This window comes from Helianthus annuus, chromosome 14 (genome assembly GCF_002127325.2).
Source record: "Helianthus annuus cultivar XRQ/B chromosome 14, HanXRQr2.0-SUNRISE, whole genome shotgun sequence".
Taxonomy (NCBI): domain Eukaryota; kingdom Viridiplantae; phylum Streptophyta; class Magnoliopsida; order Asterales; family Asteraceae; genus Helianthus; species Helianthus annuus.
In genome coordinates, this window is record NC_035446.2 from 122,999,576 (window position 1) to 123,013,841 (window position 14,266).

A 14,266-nucleotide genomic window follows, 5' to 3' on the forward strand; every position below is an offset into this window, starting at 1 on the left:
TTCTGACCTAGTCCCTGAATAATACTTTCCGCATTGCTTGAAACATAGCATCACCCTCAGCATAAAAACGATGAAACATTGCAAAATGCTAACCGTGTGCTGTTGAAACAAAAAGATCCTCTAAAGGGGACACACCAAAAAGTCGAAGCCGTCATCTCTCTGCGTATACGGAAGTATCGACCTGAGCTCTCACGGCCCTCGCATTTAACCCCTGACAAATATCATCTGTGATATACTCACCTGTAAGACTGAACATTGGGATCTGGGTACGGGAGTATATTCAAGAGGTGGGACACATGAATAAGTTTAAGTTCTTAAAACACCTAATTCGTATCCTGAATCAGTTGAAGTTTGTGTGAAAATTTAAGTGGATCAGTATATCGACAATCTAAATGAATTGTTTAATTCTTAATGTGTAACTAAGCTCAACGTTACTTGTAACTTGTCAAAAACTGATATGATCCTCTGACGCATACTCAAACAAAAATATTGTCTGTAAATATGTTTGTACATATTTTCTTTACTGCTTTATATTTTCAAAAAAATACAAAAAGATTTTTGATTTTTGCTTTATTTTCGACAACTGATGTCTGAGATGCTGAGTTTCAAAATCTAAGTAAGTTGATTGTGTTTCTGGAAATAAAACAAGTTCATTAATTTGATACTTGTATTAAATTCAAAAATTTCAAAAACAATTTGTGATATCTCCAAGGTCATTAATTTGGACTTGGATGATTAACTGTGAGGTATTTGGATGCTTATATTGTTAAAGAGTCAGTTTCCGATCATGTTCGTTGAAACTGCAATTTCTTAGTAGTTTGATGATAGGGGAAGTGATTAAATGGTTTAAATTGTCCGAATACGATTTCTGGAAGTTTAAAATGTTGTTACTTATAACTGTACGAGTGTTGCAGATAGTCCAGACTACGATCCCGAGAGCAGAGTCTAAGGGGGAGTCTGAAGACAAGCTTGAAGCAAGGGGGAGCTTGTGGATGAAAAGCTAGGTGTCGATCCCAAAGCACGGAAGCTTGACGAAAGGGGGAGCCTAAGGAAGAATGATAAAGCAAGAGCCAGGAAAAGATGCTGAAGAAGAGAAAGATTGATAAATGCTTACAATGTTACAATCTGAATGGGAAGGCAAAATGATCAAGACTGAAGATGTGTCATATTAACGATTAGACACTGAAGACTTCGTCAATATCCGAGGGGGTCTTTTAGTGCATCACGTCTATTGACTTTGTCTTGTATAATGTAATAGAATAGGATAGGTTAGGTTTATCAGTGCACGAGGTTCGAGAACTAGAGCTTAGAGGTTAACGTGCTGATTTCGCTCAAAAGTGCAGAATGTCAGTTCGAGCGAAATCAGAAACATCTGATTCCGCCCGAAATCTGATTTCGCCCGAAACCTCCTTGGACCATTTGGAGCGAAATCAACCCACCTATATATAGTGCACTGTTCATTTCATTTGGTAACGACTTCCGGATTTGTAACGAAGTGCTGCCAAAATCTGTTCAGGTTGTAAACTGTGTTATAATCAATATACGTGACAAATTTAATAGTATCAAGCTGTTTCCACGTCCGTTTCACTAATTCCGCCTTTGAACCGGATTTAAAGCTCTTCTGATCGACTCAGTCGGGTCAAACAACGATCCTACAATATGGAAGTCGCTATGGGTAGAGGGAGAGGCCGGGGAGGTGGCGGTGGAGGTGGCGGTGGCGGTGGCGGTGGAGGTGGACGTGGCCGTGCACATGGAGCGGCGGGGGAGTTGATCACGGTGGCGGTGCCTGGTGGGCGTGGCCGTGGATGCGGCCGTGGGCGCGGCCGTGGCGCTGACCCTGGAGAGGATCCCCTGTTGGAGAATGATTATCTGAGGTTCGAGGAGGGGAGCGAGGCTTATCACAGATGTGAAAAGTTTCATCGTATGCAAATCGGCGGCCACTGTGCCCTCGATTGGGATGCTCTAGAAGAGGTCGCGGAGGCGGCGAGAGCCCGAGAGTACATCGGAGACGATACTCTATGGTCGAGGTATACTATTTGTTACTGTTTTTTCTTTGTTTTGTATACGACATGCATACTAACCACACTGTGTGACAGGTTGTTCGATATGGCATACACACCGTCTTACAGGGTCATGGCGTGCGAGTTTTTGTCGAGTTTCGACTTCGCTCCCAGGCCTGCAGACCGTCCGGAGGAGGATGTCGACGAGGACGACTCGTGGATAGAGGTTAGCTTTCGTCTAGCGGGGCAGTGGCATTTAATGTCACTCAGACGGTTTGCCGAGCACTCCGGCCTTTACAGGCTGGAGGAGTTAGACACCCCTATCTACACCAACGGCATATGGATGGCCCCCCGTACGACTCTGATGCGGTTTTGGCAGGTGATCAGCACGCATCGCTTTGGCACGTCGTCGAAGCAGAGGGCTTCTTATATCACCGATCCCCTCTATCGCTACCTGCACAAGCTTATTGCCACATCTATAGCACCACGCGAGCAGAGTCGCGAGTGGTGCACTCAGGGGATCTCTTTTACCTGTACTGCCTTATATGGGGGGGAGGTGCGCCCTCCATCGCTGCCTAGCCCAGTGGTTCGCGACGGCGTTCCATAGGCAAGACAGGTCTGTGCTGTACGGGGGGGGGGGGGTACATCACACGTATCGCCGTCTCCTTGGGTCTTGTTCCCCAGCAGGACCAGTTATTCTCGGATGGGGGCGTGGTGGAGCCGAGCTTGTTGACCCTGTGCTACCATGATCGGCATGCACATGACGCGTGACTTCCCGGGGCTCGGTCTGCAACTTATAAGAGGGAACGGGCAGGTCTTCGACCCCGTCGCTCTCCCAGACGTGCTACCGGAGTTGCTTTCGGAGCCGGCACAGGGTGAGGGTTAGCCGGCAGATGGTGATGCCGCAGAGGGCGACGACGGCGATGACTCCGATGACGACGATAGTGACCATGTTGAGCCACCACCATCTCCCGCGCCGGCTCCATTTTCCATTAGGTGCTCCGGCACAGCAGGCGCAACCACATGGGGTGCCTGAGTACCCCCAGCACGTATTCAACGACGAGCTCGATCCACCTGTGGCACGTGGGTTGGCTGACTTAGAGGAGCGGATGCAGGCGCGGATGGAGGCCGCTCACGGCCGTCTGGAGCGTCTTCTCATGGAGGCGATCCAGGCACTGCGGGGGGCGGGGCCCTCAGGCACCACTCAGGGGGCGGGGACCTCAAGCACTGCGGGGGCGGGGGCAGGGCCCTCAGGCACCACTCAGGATCCATAGCTTTAGGATCGTTGTACTTTTGTTGTATTTTGACGGTTTATGTATTTTGAACAATTGTCTGTGTATGTACAAACTTATTATGTAATTAAATTTGCAGTTTCAGTTTATTTGTATTTGTGATTCTTTATTTTAACGGTTTAGATTGATATGCTTGGTTACGTACAATCGATAATACGATATTAAGTTAAAAATGTGATACGGTACGATATAAAAATAATACGATACTTAACGATATAAAAATAATAAGATTTTAAAACTTATTAAAATAAAAATAACTAATAATAAACACCAATAACAAACCCAAAACACCAAAATCACAACACAACACACAAAAAATAAACTTCAAAAATTCAGGGTGTCAATACGCATCGTATAGGCCTATACGATGCGTATAATGCCAACCGCCAGACAACACATGCACCTGTCAGTCTGCAATGTTTTTTAACTTTTTCAATACACATCGTATAGTTCTATACGATGCGTATTGAAAATCCTAGAATTCCCCTAAAAATAACAGCACAATAAGCAATGACGATATCATTGGTTGTTAGCGAACAATCTTTTAAGGCGGAGAGATTCTATTCCAGAAGCATCTGGCTCTGGTTTCAGTTTGCACACGTAATCAGCAACCTCATCTCCAGCAACCACACTCGCACTAAAACAATAATAATCGTTGACGCAATTAAACTACAGTATTATTGTGCATTCACAAATGTCGGCCATTAGAATAAATTCGCCCACTACGGCGTTGACGCTTTCCATCAAACACCTTACCTGCAACCCTTCTTTCCCCACCAATTGTCGCCGTTTCAAGCGAAATACCGTCGCCATGTCTTCCGCTCCTCTCCAAGTCTGCGCCAAATCTTCTCTCACTGTCCCTAACAAGCTCGGCGATTGTAAGTATTTCACGTTTTTATAACAATTTATTTGTTGATTACTTTAATTTGGCTCATATTATGTTATGAATAAAATGGTAATCAAAATAACACTATTACATTTTGGCCCTTGTACTTCTAAACATATTAGTAGGATTACGTGTTGTGGATATGATTTAGACTATTTAGTAATGTCTTTGATTCAATAGTGCGATGTTTGATGCTGTTGTTTGAGATGATGATTGCCTGATCGATTATTTTTGTAATTAGATATATATTTTGCCTTAATAATAACCTAGATATTTGGACATGATGTGTTTCTGTAATTTGATGATAATCAACCAGTGGCAGAGCCAGATTTTTTTTTACTGGTCGGATTTTTATCACTTTTTTTTTTTTTTTTTGAAAAGTTAACTTCATTAGAAACGCTGACACACCTCAAATCGAGGCGGCCGAAACACAACTACATATTTACAAACTTACACCAATCCTCCCACTTAGTGTTCCTATTCTTTGATCTCCTTTTATACCATAAAAATCCCACCGATTTGGTCTCAGCGATAATATTTTCGATCTTCATAGGATTGTTGTTGAACCTGAGGCCATTTCTTCCCCTCCATAAACTGCAAAACCCTATTCTAACCATCCCTTTCAATACTTCTTTCTGCTGCTCCCTCAACCCAACATGCTCATGAACCTCGATAAGATCTTTAAAAGAAAATATAAAGAAGTTTGGAATCCTGCACCAGTTACAAATATGCCCCCATAGAGCCGCAACATCATAACATGAGCAGAATAAATGTTCCATCGTCTCTTCCACTTCGCCGCAGAACAAGCATGACGGATCTGTCACTTCAATATTTCTTTTTTTTTTTTAAGCCTCCGTCGTCGTCGCAATCCTGTTCAGCTCGGATCTCCAAATAAAAACGTTACACTTTAAGGGAAGCCATTTGCACCAATCATGAACATGAACCACCGGATCAGACCTGTTTTTGTTTAGGAGCTTTTTCACGGCTGCCACGCTAAAATCTTCATCAGCTGACCCAATCCAACTCCAACTGTCGCTATCATCTTTCAGCTCAAAATTGTATAACAAGCTGCATAAATCCAATAACTCATTAACCTCTTGACTTGCTGATATGGATCTGCTCCACTGCCACTCCAAAAACCTACCGTTATCCAGGTGCTTAATCCGATCAGCCACCCTACATTTCTTATCCAGCTCAAGTTTGAAAAGTTCCACTGTTTCAGAAATCTATCTTTCAGTGGCTCGTTAATAATCCAAGGATCAAGCCAAAACACCGTATTCAAACCGTTACCTACCGAGCTTTTAAAAAATCTCCTTAATTGGATTCCGTCAACTTGAATTTTCGATTGCAAACCCGCTATGTTGCACCACACCCCTCCCATCGATTTTCTTGCCGGAATAAAATCCCATCCCGATCTCGTCACATGAATAGCTTCTCTTACCTTTGTCCAAAGTTTATTTTTGTCGGATAAAAACCTCCATCCCCACTTTAGCTAGAAGAGACGTGTTAATACTTTTTAGCTTACTGATCCCGAGCCCACTTTAGCTAGAAGAGACGTGTTAACAACTAAAAGCACTAAAATATTGCAATTAATTTCAAACAAGTTTCATGATGCAATTAAGTATCAAGTTTCACATCTATTGTCAACATTATTGAAGTAATGAAGTGTAAAATCACTAATTGTATGATAAACGTTCTTGATGTAATTACTTATAAGCTTTGAGTTGTTTAAGTAAAAGTTATTTGATTTTAAGATAGATATTAAAATTCAAAGATATTATCATAATATCACCACTAAACTAAGTACATGTAAAGAAGATTACTGCATCAACATGCATCGTTCTCAAACAAGTGAGCTTTGTATTGCTGCTCGCTTTTGCGTTCTATGAAGTGAACCTCATTTCCAACACAACAACTTGTATTTCCATTTCTACTTAAAATCACACCAGGATCCCTCTTCTTTAACGGAGTGCTTCCCATCACAGATTCATAATTTTGAAGTATTCATTTTTGTTAATTCGATTCAAGTTTCATATTTGTTTTTTTTTTTTCCTATGAAACAATATTTATGTATTTTGCACTATGATGAGTTTTATCTTGCAACACGGAAAAAATAAAAACAAACTGTTCCGGTGTCCCACTTTGATTTCCATACAAAGTTAAATACAGTGAGGCATTCCATAAATATCCATTCTGAATAAACCATCATTTTTAGGGTAGAAAAGACAATTAAAATGTAGTTGTAATTTGAAGAAGGCAATTAGGTAGAAAAAGGCAATCAAAAATCTCCTTGGGTTCAGTTGAAAATTTAGGATTTAATTAAGATTAAAACGGCTAGCAAAAAAAGGAACAGAAAGTTAAAACAAAAATCCGCTGGAAGTAGGGATTGAACCCGCCACTAGAGAATGATAAAGGACGGGTATTATACACTTCATATAAATTTCAAAAATCATTGGTGTCGCTTGACCCGTTCCAATATATGTAGCTCTGCGCCTCTGCCCCTGATAATCACAATCGTATTACCAAAGGGTACAATTGGTAAAAAAATTTGGGTGCACAGTTATTTTTATATATCTGTTGTTTCAGGTCCGTTTACACAGAGAGTTTTGCTGACACTGGAAGAGAAGCATCTTCCTTATGACCTAAAGTTGGTTGATCTCGGTAACAAGCCAGACTGGTAATCATACAGTATTCCGTTTATAACATGTCGTGTTTTCTTTCAACCTTTCATAATTTGATCTACGCGTGACACTCTTGGTTTTACGTAGGTTTTTAAGTATTAGCCCAGAAGGTAAAGTCCCAGTGGCGAAGGTTGATGACAAATGGATAGCAGATTCCGATGTTATTACACAGACAGTAGAGGAAAAGTTCCCTGACCCGTCACTGGTGACCCCACCTGAGAAAGCTTCTGTGTACACTCATGCTCTTTGTCTCCCCTTTGTTCAGTTTACATTCATTTTTGCAAATTGATGTTGTATAATGGTATTTCTGATTCGTATATCTAGTGGGTCGAAGATCTTTTCGACATATATTGGCTTCTTAAAAAGCAAAGATGCGAATGATGGAACGGAGCAAGCTTTACTGAATGAACTCTCTGCTTTCAATGATTACATCAAAGAAAATGTGGGTTCTGTTCTATCTCTCCACACACGCACATATATATATCAAACTGTTTGTTGAATTAGCTTGCTGATTTTAAATTTTGTTTTCGCGTGTTTGTTGAAGGGTCCGTTTATCAACGGAAAGGATATCTCTGCTGCAGACTTGTCGCTAGGTCCGAAGCTGTACCATATGGAGATCGCTTTGGGTCATTTTAAGAAGTGGTCAGTCCCGGATTCACTTCCCCATCTGAAAACATACATGAAGGTACACTTATCTTTGTTGAATTGCATAAAGTTATCTTTTTATGAGAGCAGCCTTAATTGTTCTGTTCTTTGATTTTTATCTTTTTCATAACATCTATAACTAACATGATATTATTACATGGTGACTACCCCTTGTAAAACGTTTCACTAATATGGATTTATTATGTTTTCAGACTGTGTTCTCATTGGACTCGTTCATCAAAACAATGCCGCTAACAGAAGACGTAATTGAGGGATGGCGGCCAAAGGTCATGGGTTAACGCCAATTTATATCAAGGAGTCACCCATCAATGCATCTATGATAACGTTGTCGAATTTGTTCTCTTTTGGTTTCTGGTTCCTCGCATAGAGTTCGTTGTTCTCTCCTACGTTTCTTTAGATGGCCGAATGCAACTTATTGCCTACCATATATACATTTTAGTTGAAAACTACTGTAATTGTGTTGTTATGTCGGTTTCTGTATATTATCATGAACAAACTTGTGTTAATATCTTGTCATCATGAATTACAAGTAATGTTATAACACATCACATTCGGGTTCCAAGTCCAAAATCAACTACATGGTTGACATTGGTTTGGCTTGGTGTTCTTGTCCATTCGATGGCTAAAAATAAACGCATCATATGTGTAATCCAACGGGACTAAAGATCGAGCTTTCATTATCCTCATATATTTCTTTGATTCTTCCAATCTCCCTGCTCGGAAAAGACTAACGATTAACCATGTAAACACCGATGCACCGGGAGAGAGTTTCCTATATTCCATTTCATAGTAAAGCTTAAGAACTCCCTCAACATCACCTTCTCTTCCATAACCTGCGATAATATAAGAATATGTATTTGCATCCGGCATGAACCCTTTATCTAACAAAAGGGTCAACACGTCATCTGCTCGACGAACACTCTCATGTCCATTTAGCCTCTCAACCACTTCATTAAAAGCCAAGCAACTCGGAATGAATCCGTTCTGCAACATTCTCTCGCAAAAATTCAAGCTTTCTTCAACTTTTCCAGCTTTCGAACAACCAACGATCATATGCGTGTAAGTCTCGTCATAAACCTGCAAACCATCACGTTCCATATCGTTAAACACTTCACCTGCATTCTCAACCTTTCCAGCCTCACAATACGCGCCGATAAAGGATGTATGCACAAACGAATTCGCCTTAAATCCTCTCATAACCATTTCATCATACACCTTCCATGCGGTTTCCAGTTCCCCAAGCTTTATCTTACCATACACAATCAAAGAACACGAAACGGTGTCAAGAATCATATTCCTCATCAACATCCGCTTCAACAAAACCAACCCGTCTTTGATCCTGCCCTCGTCAATCATCCTGAAAACCAAACATGTGTTAACAATCACTTTCGGCGAGCATCTCTTCTGATCAATCCTGTCAATCATATCAACAAACTTCTTCAACTTTCCCTCTTTACACAACGCATCGACCATAATTTCAACACTCTTCTCATTCGGGTACGTTCTGTTCTCAATCATATGCTCATAAACCCTCCAACCCAACTCGGTTTTATCCGATTTTTGAATCACGTGCAGCAAAGTATTATAACTGATCACGTTCAATCTAAACCCATGTTCACCCACACAAACACACACGTCTATGGCTTCATCAATCATCCGCAACTTCGAACAAATTTGTACCAACACATCAAACACAAATGGACTAGAACCAGTAACCTCATAACTATTCATAAACGAATGTACCAACGGGAGCACACCATTACCGGTTACAGAGCGGGTGAGAACCGATTCAATTAGCGCGCTGGCGTCTTTGATCAGCTTGGCTTTAACCAAAATGTGTATAACAAGAGCGTACATGTTTGTTTGGTGTGTGATGTTGGTGAAATGGGAAGACCAGTGGAAGAAAGATAATGCCTTTTTAGCATTTGGCGGGTCTTTGAGTTGAATGAGTACTCTGTTGATGATGGATGAGTTTCGGATATCGGTTTTCTTGAGGTTTCGGTTCAGGGTTTGCCAGTTCAGATTATTCGGGAATGATTTGCAGACGACGGTGATTGCTGCTGCTGTCTTCTCTTCCTCCTCTGCAGCCTTACTGATGCAGTTCAGAAACCGAGGAATGTTATCAAGTGAGTGAGTGAGTTTGATGTTGGGATTGATGATTCGGCGTAAAAGTGGCTGAAGCATTTCAACAAACACCTTGCCTACACTGTCGGAACAATCAATTAACAACGAAACTCTACTACAAACAAGTAAAACAACACTAGTCCTATTGAGGCATTATAACAAACACCTTACCTACACACCCAGGTCAATCAATTAACAGCCATAAAACTCTACTACCAACAATTAAAACAACAGTGGTCCTATTGAGTCATTTCAACAAACACCTTACCTACACTCTCAGGTCAATCAGTTAACAGCCACACATTTGAGGGTTTTGCAGATCAAGTAACGGTTGACTGGAGTGCATAAATAGCCCCTAGATTATTGTTCTTGTCGTGCCTCTCAGGTAATGAGGGTCGTCACACAAGGGAATATTTTTACTGGTCTAGAACCGGTTTTGAACGTCATCAGAGAGTAGAGATGCACATCTCGGTTTTTTTTCAAACCCAAACCGGTTTAGAACCGGGTTTTACTTTGATTGGTTTGAATTCAATCAGTTTCGGTTTGAAACCAGTTCAGTACCCCTCAGTTTGGTCAGCTTGAAAGTCTGATTCTGGTTTGGTTTTGTTCGTAAACCGGTTCTTGAGCGCACAATTAATTTTTTTTACAGACACAGAAAAAACACATAAAATACGACATTTTTTATAGTTTTCAAAACAAGAAATAGAAAAATGAAATACAAAAACATAATTCTAAAAATTACAATTAACAATTTTGATGTTTATTCGTCGTCTGAACTATTGTTTGCGCGCATCGATGCATCGTAGGCTAGTTCTTCGTCGGATAAGGGATCACTTAGTCCCTCTTGCACCTCTTCATCATGTATTTGTTCTTCAATCTCCGTTTAGTCTTTGAGTTTGTTTGGTGTTGTACACGATGCACCAATTTTAAGTGATATTTTAAACATATTCACATATTTAACAATGATAGAGTTAGTCTTGTTCTTCATATCAATATAACCCCGCCATTAAAATAAAACGCCAACAACAAGAAAATCCCATTCACTCTAATTTGAAATCCATGTCCATACATCCCTTGCAAATGTACAAGGTTGGAATACATGATCGGCCTTTTCTTTATCTGTAGAGCAGAACTGACACACTGTCTACTGAATTTTGACTCATCTAGTAGATAAGTAAGGAGATAACGAAATCCTATTCTGAACTGATCTCCACACGAAACATCAATCCTTGATCGGAATTCATTTGGTCCACTTCACGTTCGTTAACTCTCCTTTAGTCAAATTTCCAAACTTAATACGTGTCTTAGGGACATCGCTATGAATTGACCCAATGGCTCACCCTTCCAATGCCACCTATTTTCGCCTTGAAGCAAGTTTTAAAGTCAAGAAAATAAACACCACTATTATCATAGCCAGATCGGGAACCAACTATATAACAGATTCAAATGAGTTTATTTCAATCGTCTTTATCTGAACCTGTGAACTAGATTGGATATTTGAACTAGATTTCAAATTTTATCTTTTAAAGTTCACTTACTATTTCAAACTTATATTGTTTATTTGAATGTTTTTAGCTTTCTTAACATTGCAAATCCACATCAAAAAATTTTTTATATAATTTTAATTTTCAAACTCCTTATGACGTTGGTTTTTACCATGACTAATCTAAAGCAATAAAACATGATAAGGATTCATATACTAGAGTGTTTTGTTTTTACATTGATTTTGTCTTGTTTGTGTTTAAAAAGCGCTTATTAATATCTAAAAAGGTATTTTAAGCAAAAAAAAAAAAAAAAAAAAAAAACCTTTTCATCAACAAATATTCTTATGGTCGATTCACAATATTAATTAAGAAAAAACTTTTCATGAACCAATATTCTTATGGTCGATTCACATATCAATCCGAGTAATAATAGGATCACAACTCACAAATTTAGATCATGACTAATCCCCAACCTTGACCTAATCTCTTCACATCTGGCTGGGTCAAACCCACCCCTCTCACCCCCACTCAAAACCAGACACCACCAACACCAACACAAAACACAGAACCATGGACTTCACCCCACCATCAAACTCAAACCCTCCAATACAAGCCAGCCCCATCTCCTCAATCCCATCTTCTCGTAAACTCCCAATCAAACGTAAAAACCCCAACACTTCCAATTCCAATTCCACTCTCATCCTCACCATCCCCGAACACCATGACGCCACCCCCTCCAACCCACCTTTCAAATTCCATCGGATTTGGTCCGAACCCGACGAGATCCGCTTACTCCAGGGCCTCCTTGATTCTTCCCATCAAGGCTTCTCCTTCCCTAAAGATCTCGGCACCTTTTACGCCCAATTCACCCACGGCATGCCCCAGCCCTATTCCAAATCCCAGCTCTCTGAGAAACTCAGACGTTTGCGGAAAAAGTTTCGGGTGATTTCTTCCCGGTTGGCTAATGGGTTGGATAGAGATTTGCTTTCGGTTCAGGATCGTGCGTTGTATGATCTTTCGAAGCAGTTATGGGAGCCGGAGCAAGAGCCAGAGCCAGAGCAGGAGCTAGATCATCCGTCTTTGCGGTTTAGTGGTATAAAGTTGGATTGTAATGCTGAAGATGATAATGAGTTTAAGGCGGGTGTGTCAGGGGTGGGGGTTGGGGTTGAGGTTCCGGAGACGATGGCTGTGTTGGCTTTGCCGTCTGTGGTTAGGAAGACGGATAAACCGGATAATTGTAGTGAGAAATATAATAAGGGTGACGGTGTTGGTGGTTCGAAAGATGGTGTTGGAAAGGGGGAATTGGAGGGTGAAGTTAAAGTGGTGGGAAAGGAAGTGAGGGTGGAGAATGTGAAGAAGGGTTTGGGGGATGATTTGAGAAGTGGGATTGTGCGGTTTGCTTCTACGACACTTGTTGAAGTGATTGATCGATCGTTGAAGGAGATGAGGATGATGATTGATGTGAGAAGGGTTGCGGATTTGGAGAAGGAGATGAGTTTTGAGAAACGGTGGAGGGATCAACGTGTTGCGGAGTTTGATGTGTTGGCGAAGCGTTTGAAGTTGATTGTGGAGGGTTCTTCAATGGTTGGTAAATGAATATTTGTATATGAAAGTTGGAAAGTTTTTGTTGGTTGGTTGGTTACTTGGTTTTCGTTTTTCTGGTTAAACTTGTTTTGTTATTGCATAATACATTTTCATTGTTTTTGTGTGTGTTTCCATTGGTTAGTAGGGTCCATAAGATTATAGATAACGAGTTGTTAGTATGTATTTGATCGGTTCTGATTCGGGTTCAATGATAAAATGATTTATTTGATTTGCTATGTTAGATTATCACTTTGGTTCTGTCCATTCATTGGTTACATTAGTGTATCAACCTATACACAATTAAACATATTTAGTCCATCGCCAATGCCAATGCGATTCCCATGATGCCCAGAAGTGAGGTTGTCAGCTTGTCGCCACCCTCCTTCGGTGGCCACAAGTTACAACCGACGTAGAGGGCGTCATGCCTGTGAAGATGGCCAGGCAGCTGACGTAGAGCTAGGCAGCGCGTTTGTGAAGAATTAGCATTGGTGATGGTCTTGAGAGACTGATAGTCTAATGTTTGGGGTCACTGTAACTGTTTTAAGTCGATTATGTGTTTATTGGGTGAGCCTTTCACTTTGGGCTTTGGGTTACATGAAGGACTAAGGGCTGGTTAGTTTTTGGGTTGGGCTCTCATTGGAGGTCGGTTTTCTGTTGTTCAATGGGCCATCAGTGTTTTGGGCCTTTTTGTTTTACTTTTTTTTCTTTTACTAAACCAACATCGATGGGCATAATAACCGGTTCCAAACCCGAACCCGTAGAACCGACCCGTACCCGGTTTCAGTTCCAACCCGATGTATAGAAGAACCGGGTCCGGATTCAAAATACCCGGCGGTTCTTACCCGGTTCCATATTTCTTGATAATAAACGGGTCATACCCGGTTCCTAACCCGTACCTGGTTAGTACCCGTACCCGGTTCTTCCAGTACCCGGTCCCACTGTACACGGTAATAAGTTACTGTTAGAACCGGTTACTAGCCGTTAGGATCGATTCTTGGAGGTTGCAAAAAGCATTAAATGCCAAATGTGACTGTTGGAACCGGTTACTATCCACTGGACCCGGTTACTAGCCGTTGGAACCGGTTATTATAAATTGTTTTCAATTTTCATTTGTTTACTCACCAATCCTCATCTTCTTCTTGTATCTTTTTCTTCTACTTCTTGACATACTTTTCTACAATGGCTTCAAAGAACTCTAAAACCACAAATTCCCCATCCGTCAATAATGTTCCTCAAGCTCAAACCGCTCCATAAGTTGTTGGAACATTATCACATAGTCGCAATATGGAAGTATGGTGCAATTGGGACTTGGTCGAAATGAGTGACGGTTCGCAAAAGGCCCAATGCAAACATTGTGGCTCATTGTTAAGGACTCTAATTCCACGTTAACGAAGCATGCTAAAAAGTATTGTAAAGCTTTAAAAGATTTGACACCCGGTCAAGTTCAACTCTCAAAAGATGGTACGATATTCCGTTACGAACAAAAGATAGTCTGTGATAGGATGGCGAAGTTGGTGATTCAAAAAGTGTTGCCGTTTGGACACTTCTA

General features: G+C 41.0%; 3 protein-coding genes across 6 annotated transcripts; 2 read left to right on the forward strand and 1 right to left on the reverse strand.

Moving 5' to 3' along the window:
- Positions 1-3,805: 3,805 nt before the first annotated feature.
- LOC110909251 (probable glutathione S-transferase DHAR2, chloroplastic) lies at positions 3,806-8,084 on the forward strand. Its single transcript, XM_022154288.2, has 6 exons — positions 3,806-4,170; positions 6,765-6,855; positions 6,947-7,090; positions 7,184-7,301; positions 7,404-7,544; positions 7,717-8,084. Exons 1-6 carry the CDS (start codon positions 3,987-3,989, stop codon positions 7,801-7,803), a joined length of 765 nt encoding a protein of 254 aa, XP_022009980.1. The 5' UTR covers positions 3,806-3,986; the 3' UTR covers positions 7,804-8,084.
- Positions 8,026-10,207, reverse strand: LOC110909250 (pentatricopeptide repeat-containing protein At1g66345, mitochondrial). Of its 4 annotated transcripts, none has more exons than XM_022154286.2 (2): positions 9,918-10,207; positions 8,026-9,726 (listed from the first exon to the last, which is right to left on the reverse strand). In XM_022154286.2, the coding sequence occupies exon 2, from the start codon at positions 9,707-9,709 to the stop codon at positions 8,096-8,098; it is 1,614 nt and encodes a 537-aa protein (XP_022009978.1). In that variant the 5' UTR covers positions 9,710-9,726; positions 9,918-10,207; the 3' UTR covers positions 8,026-8,095. The 4 variants fall into 4 exon arrangements, with proteins under 4 accessions (XP_022009978.1, XP_035839120.1, XP_022009977.1 ...); XM_035983227.1 differs by having other exon boundaries at positions 8,026-9,731; XM_022154285.2 differs by having other exon boundaries at positions 9,821-10,207.
- A 1,357-nt stretch (positions 10,208-11,564) lies between these two features.
- LOC110909249 lies at positions 11,565-12,953 on the forward strand. Its single transcript, XM_022154284.2, has one exon. The coding sequence runs from the start codon at positions 11,704-11,706 to the stop codon at positions 12,727-12,729; it is 1,026 nt and encodes a 341-aa protein (XP_022009976.1). The 5' UTR covers positions 11,565-11,703; the 3' UTR covers positions 12,730-12,953.
- The last annotated feature ends 1,313 nt before the right edge of the window (positions 12,954-14,266 follow it).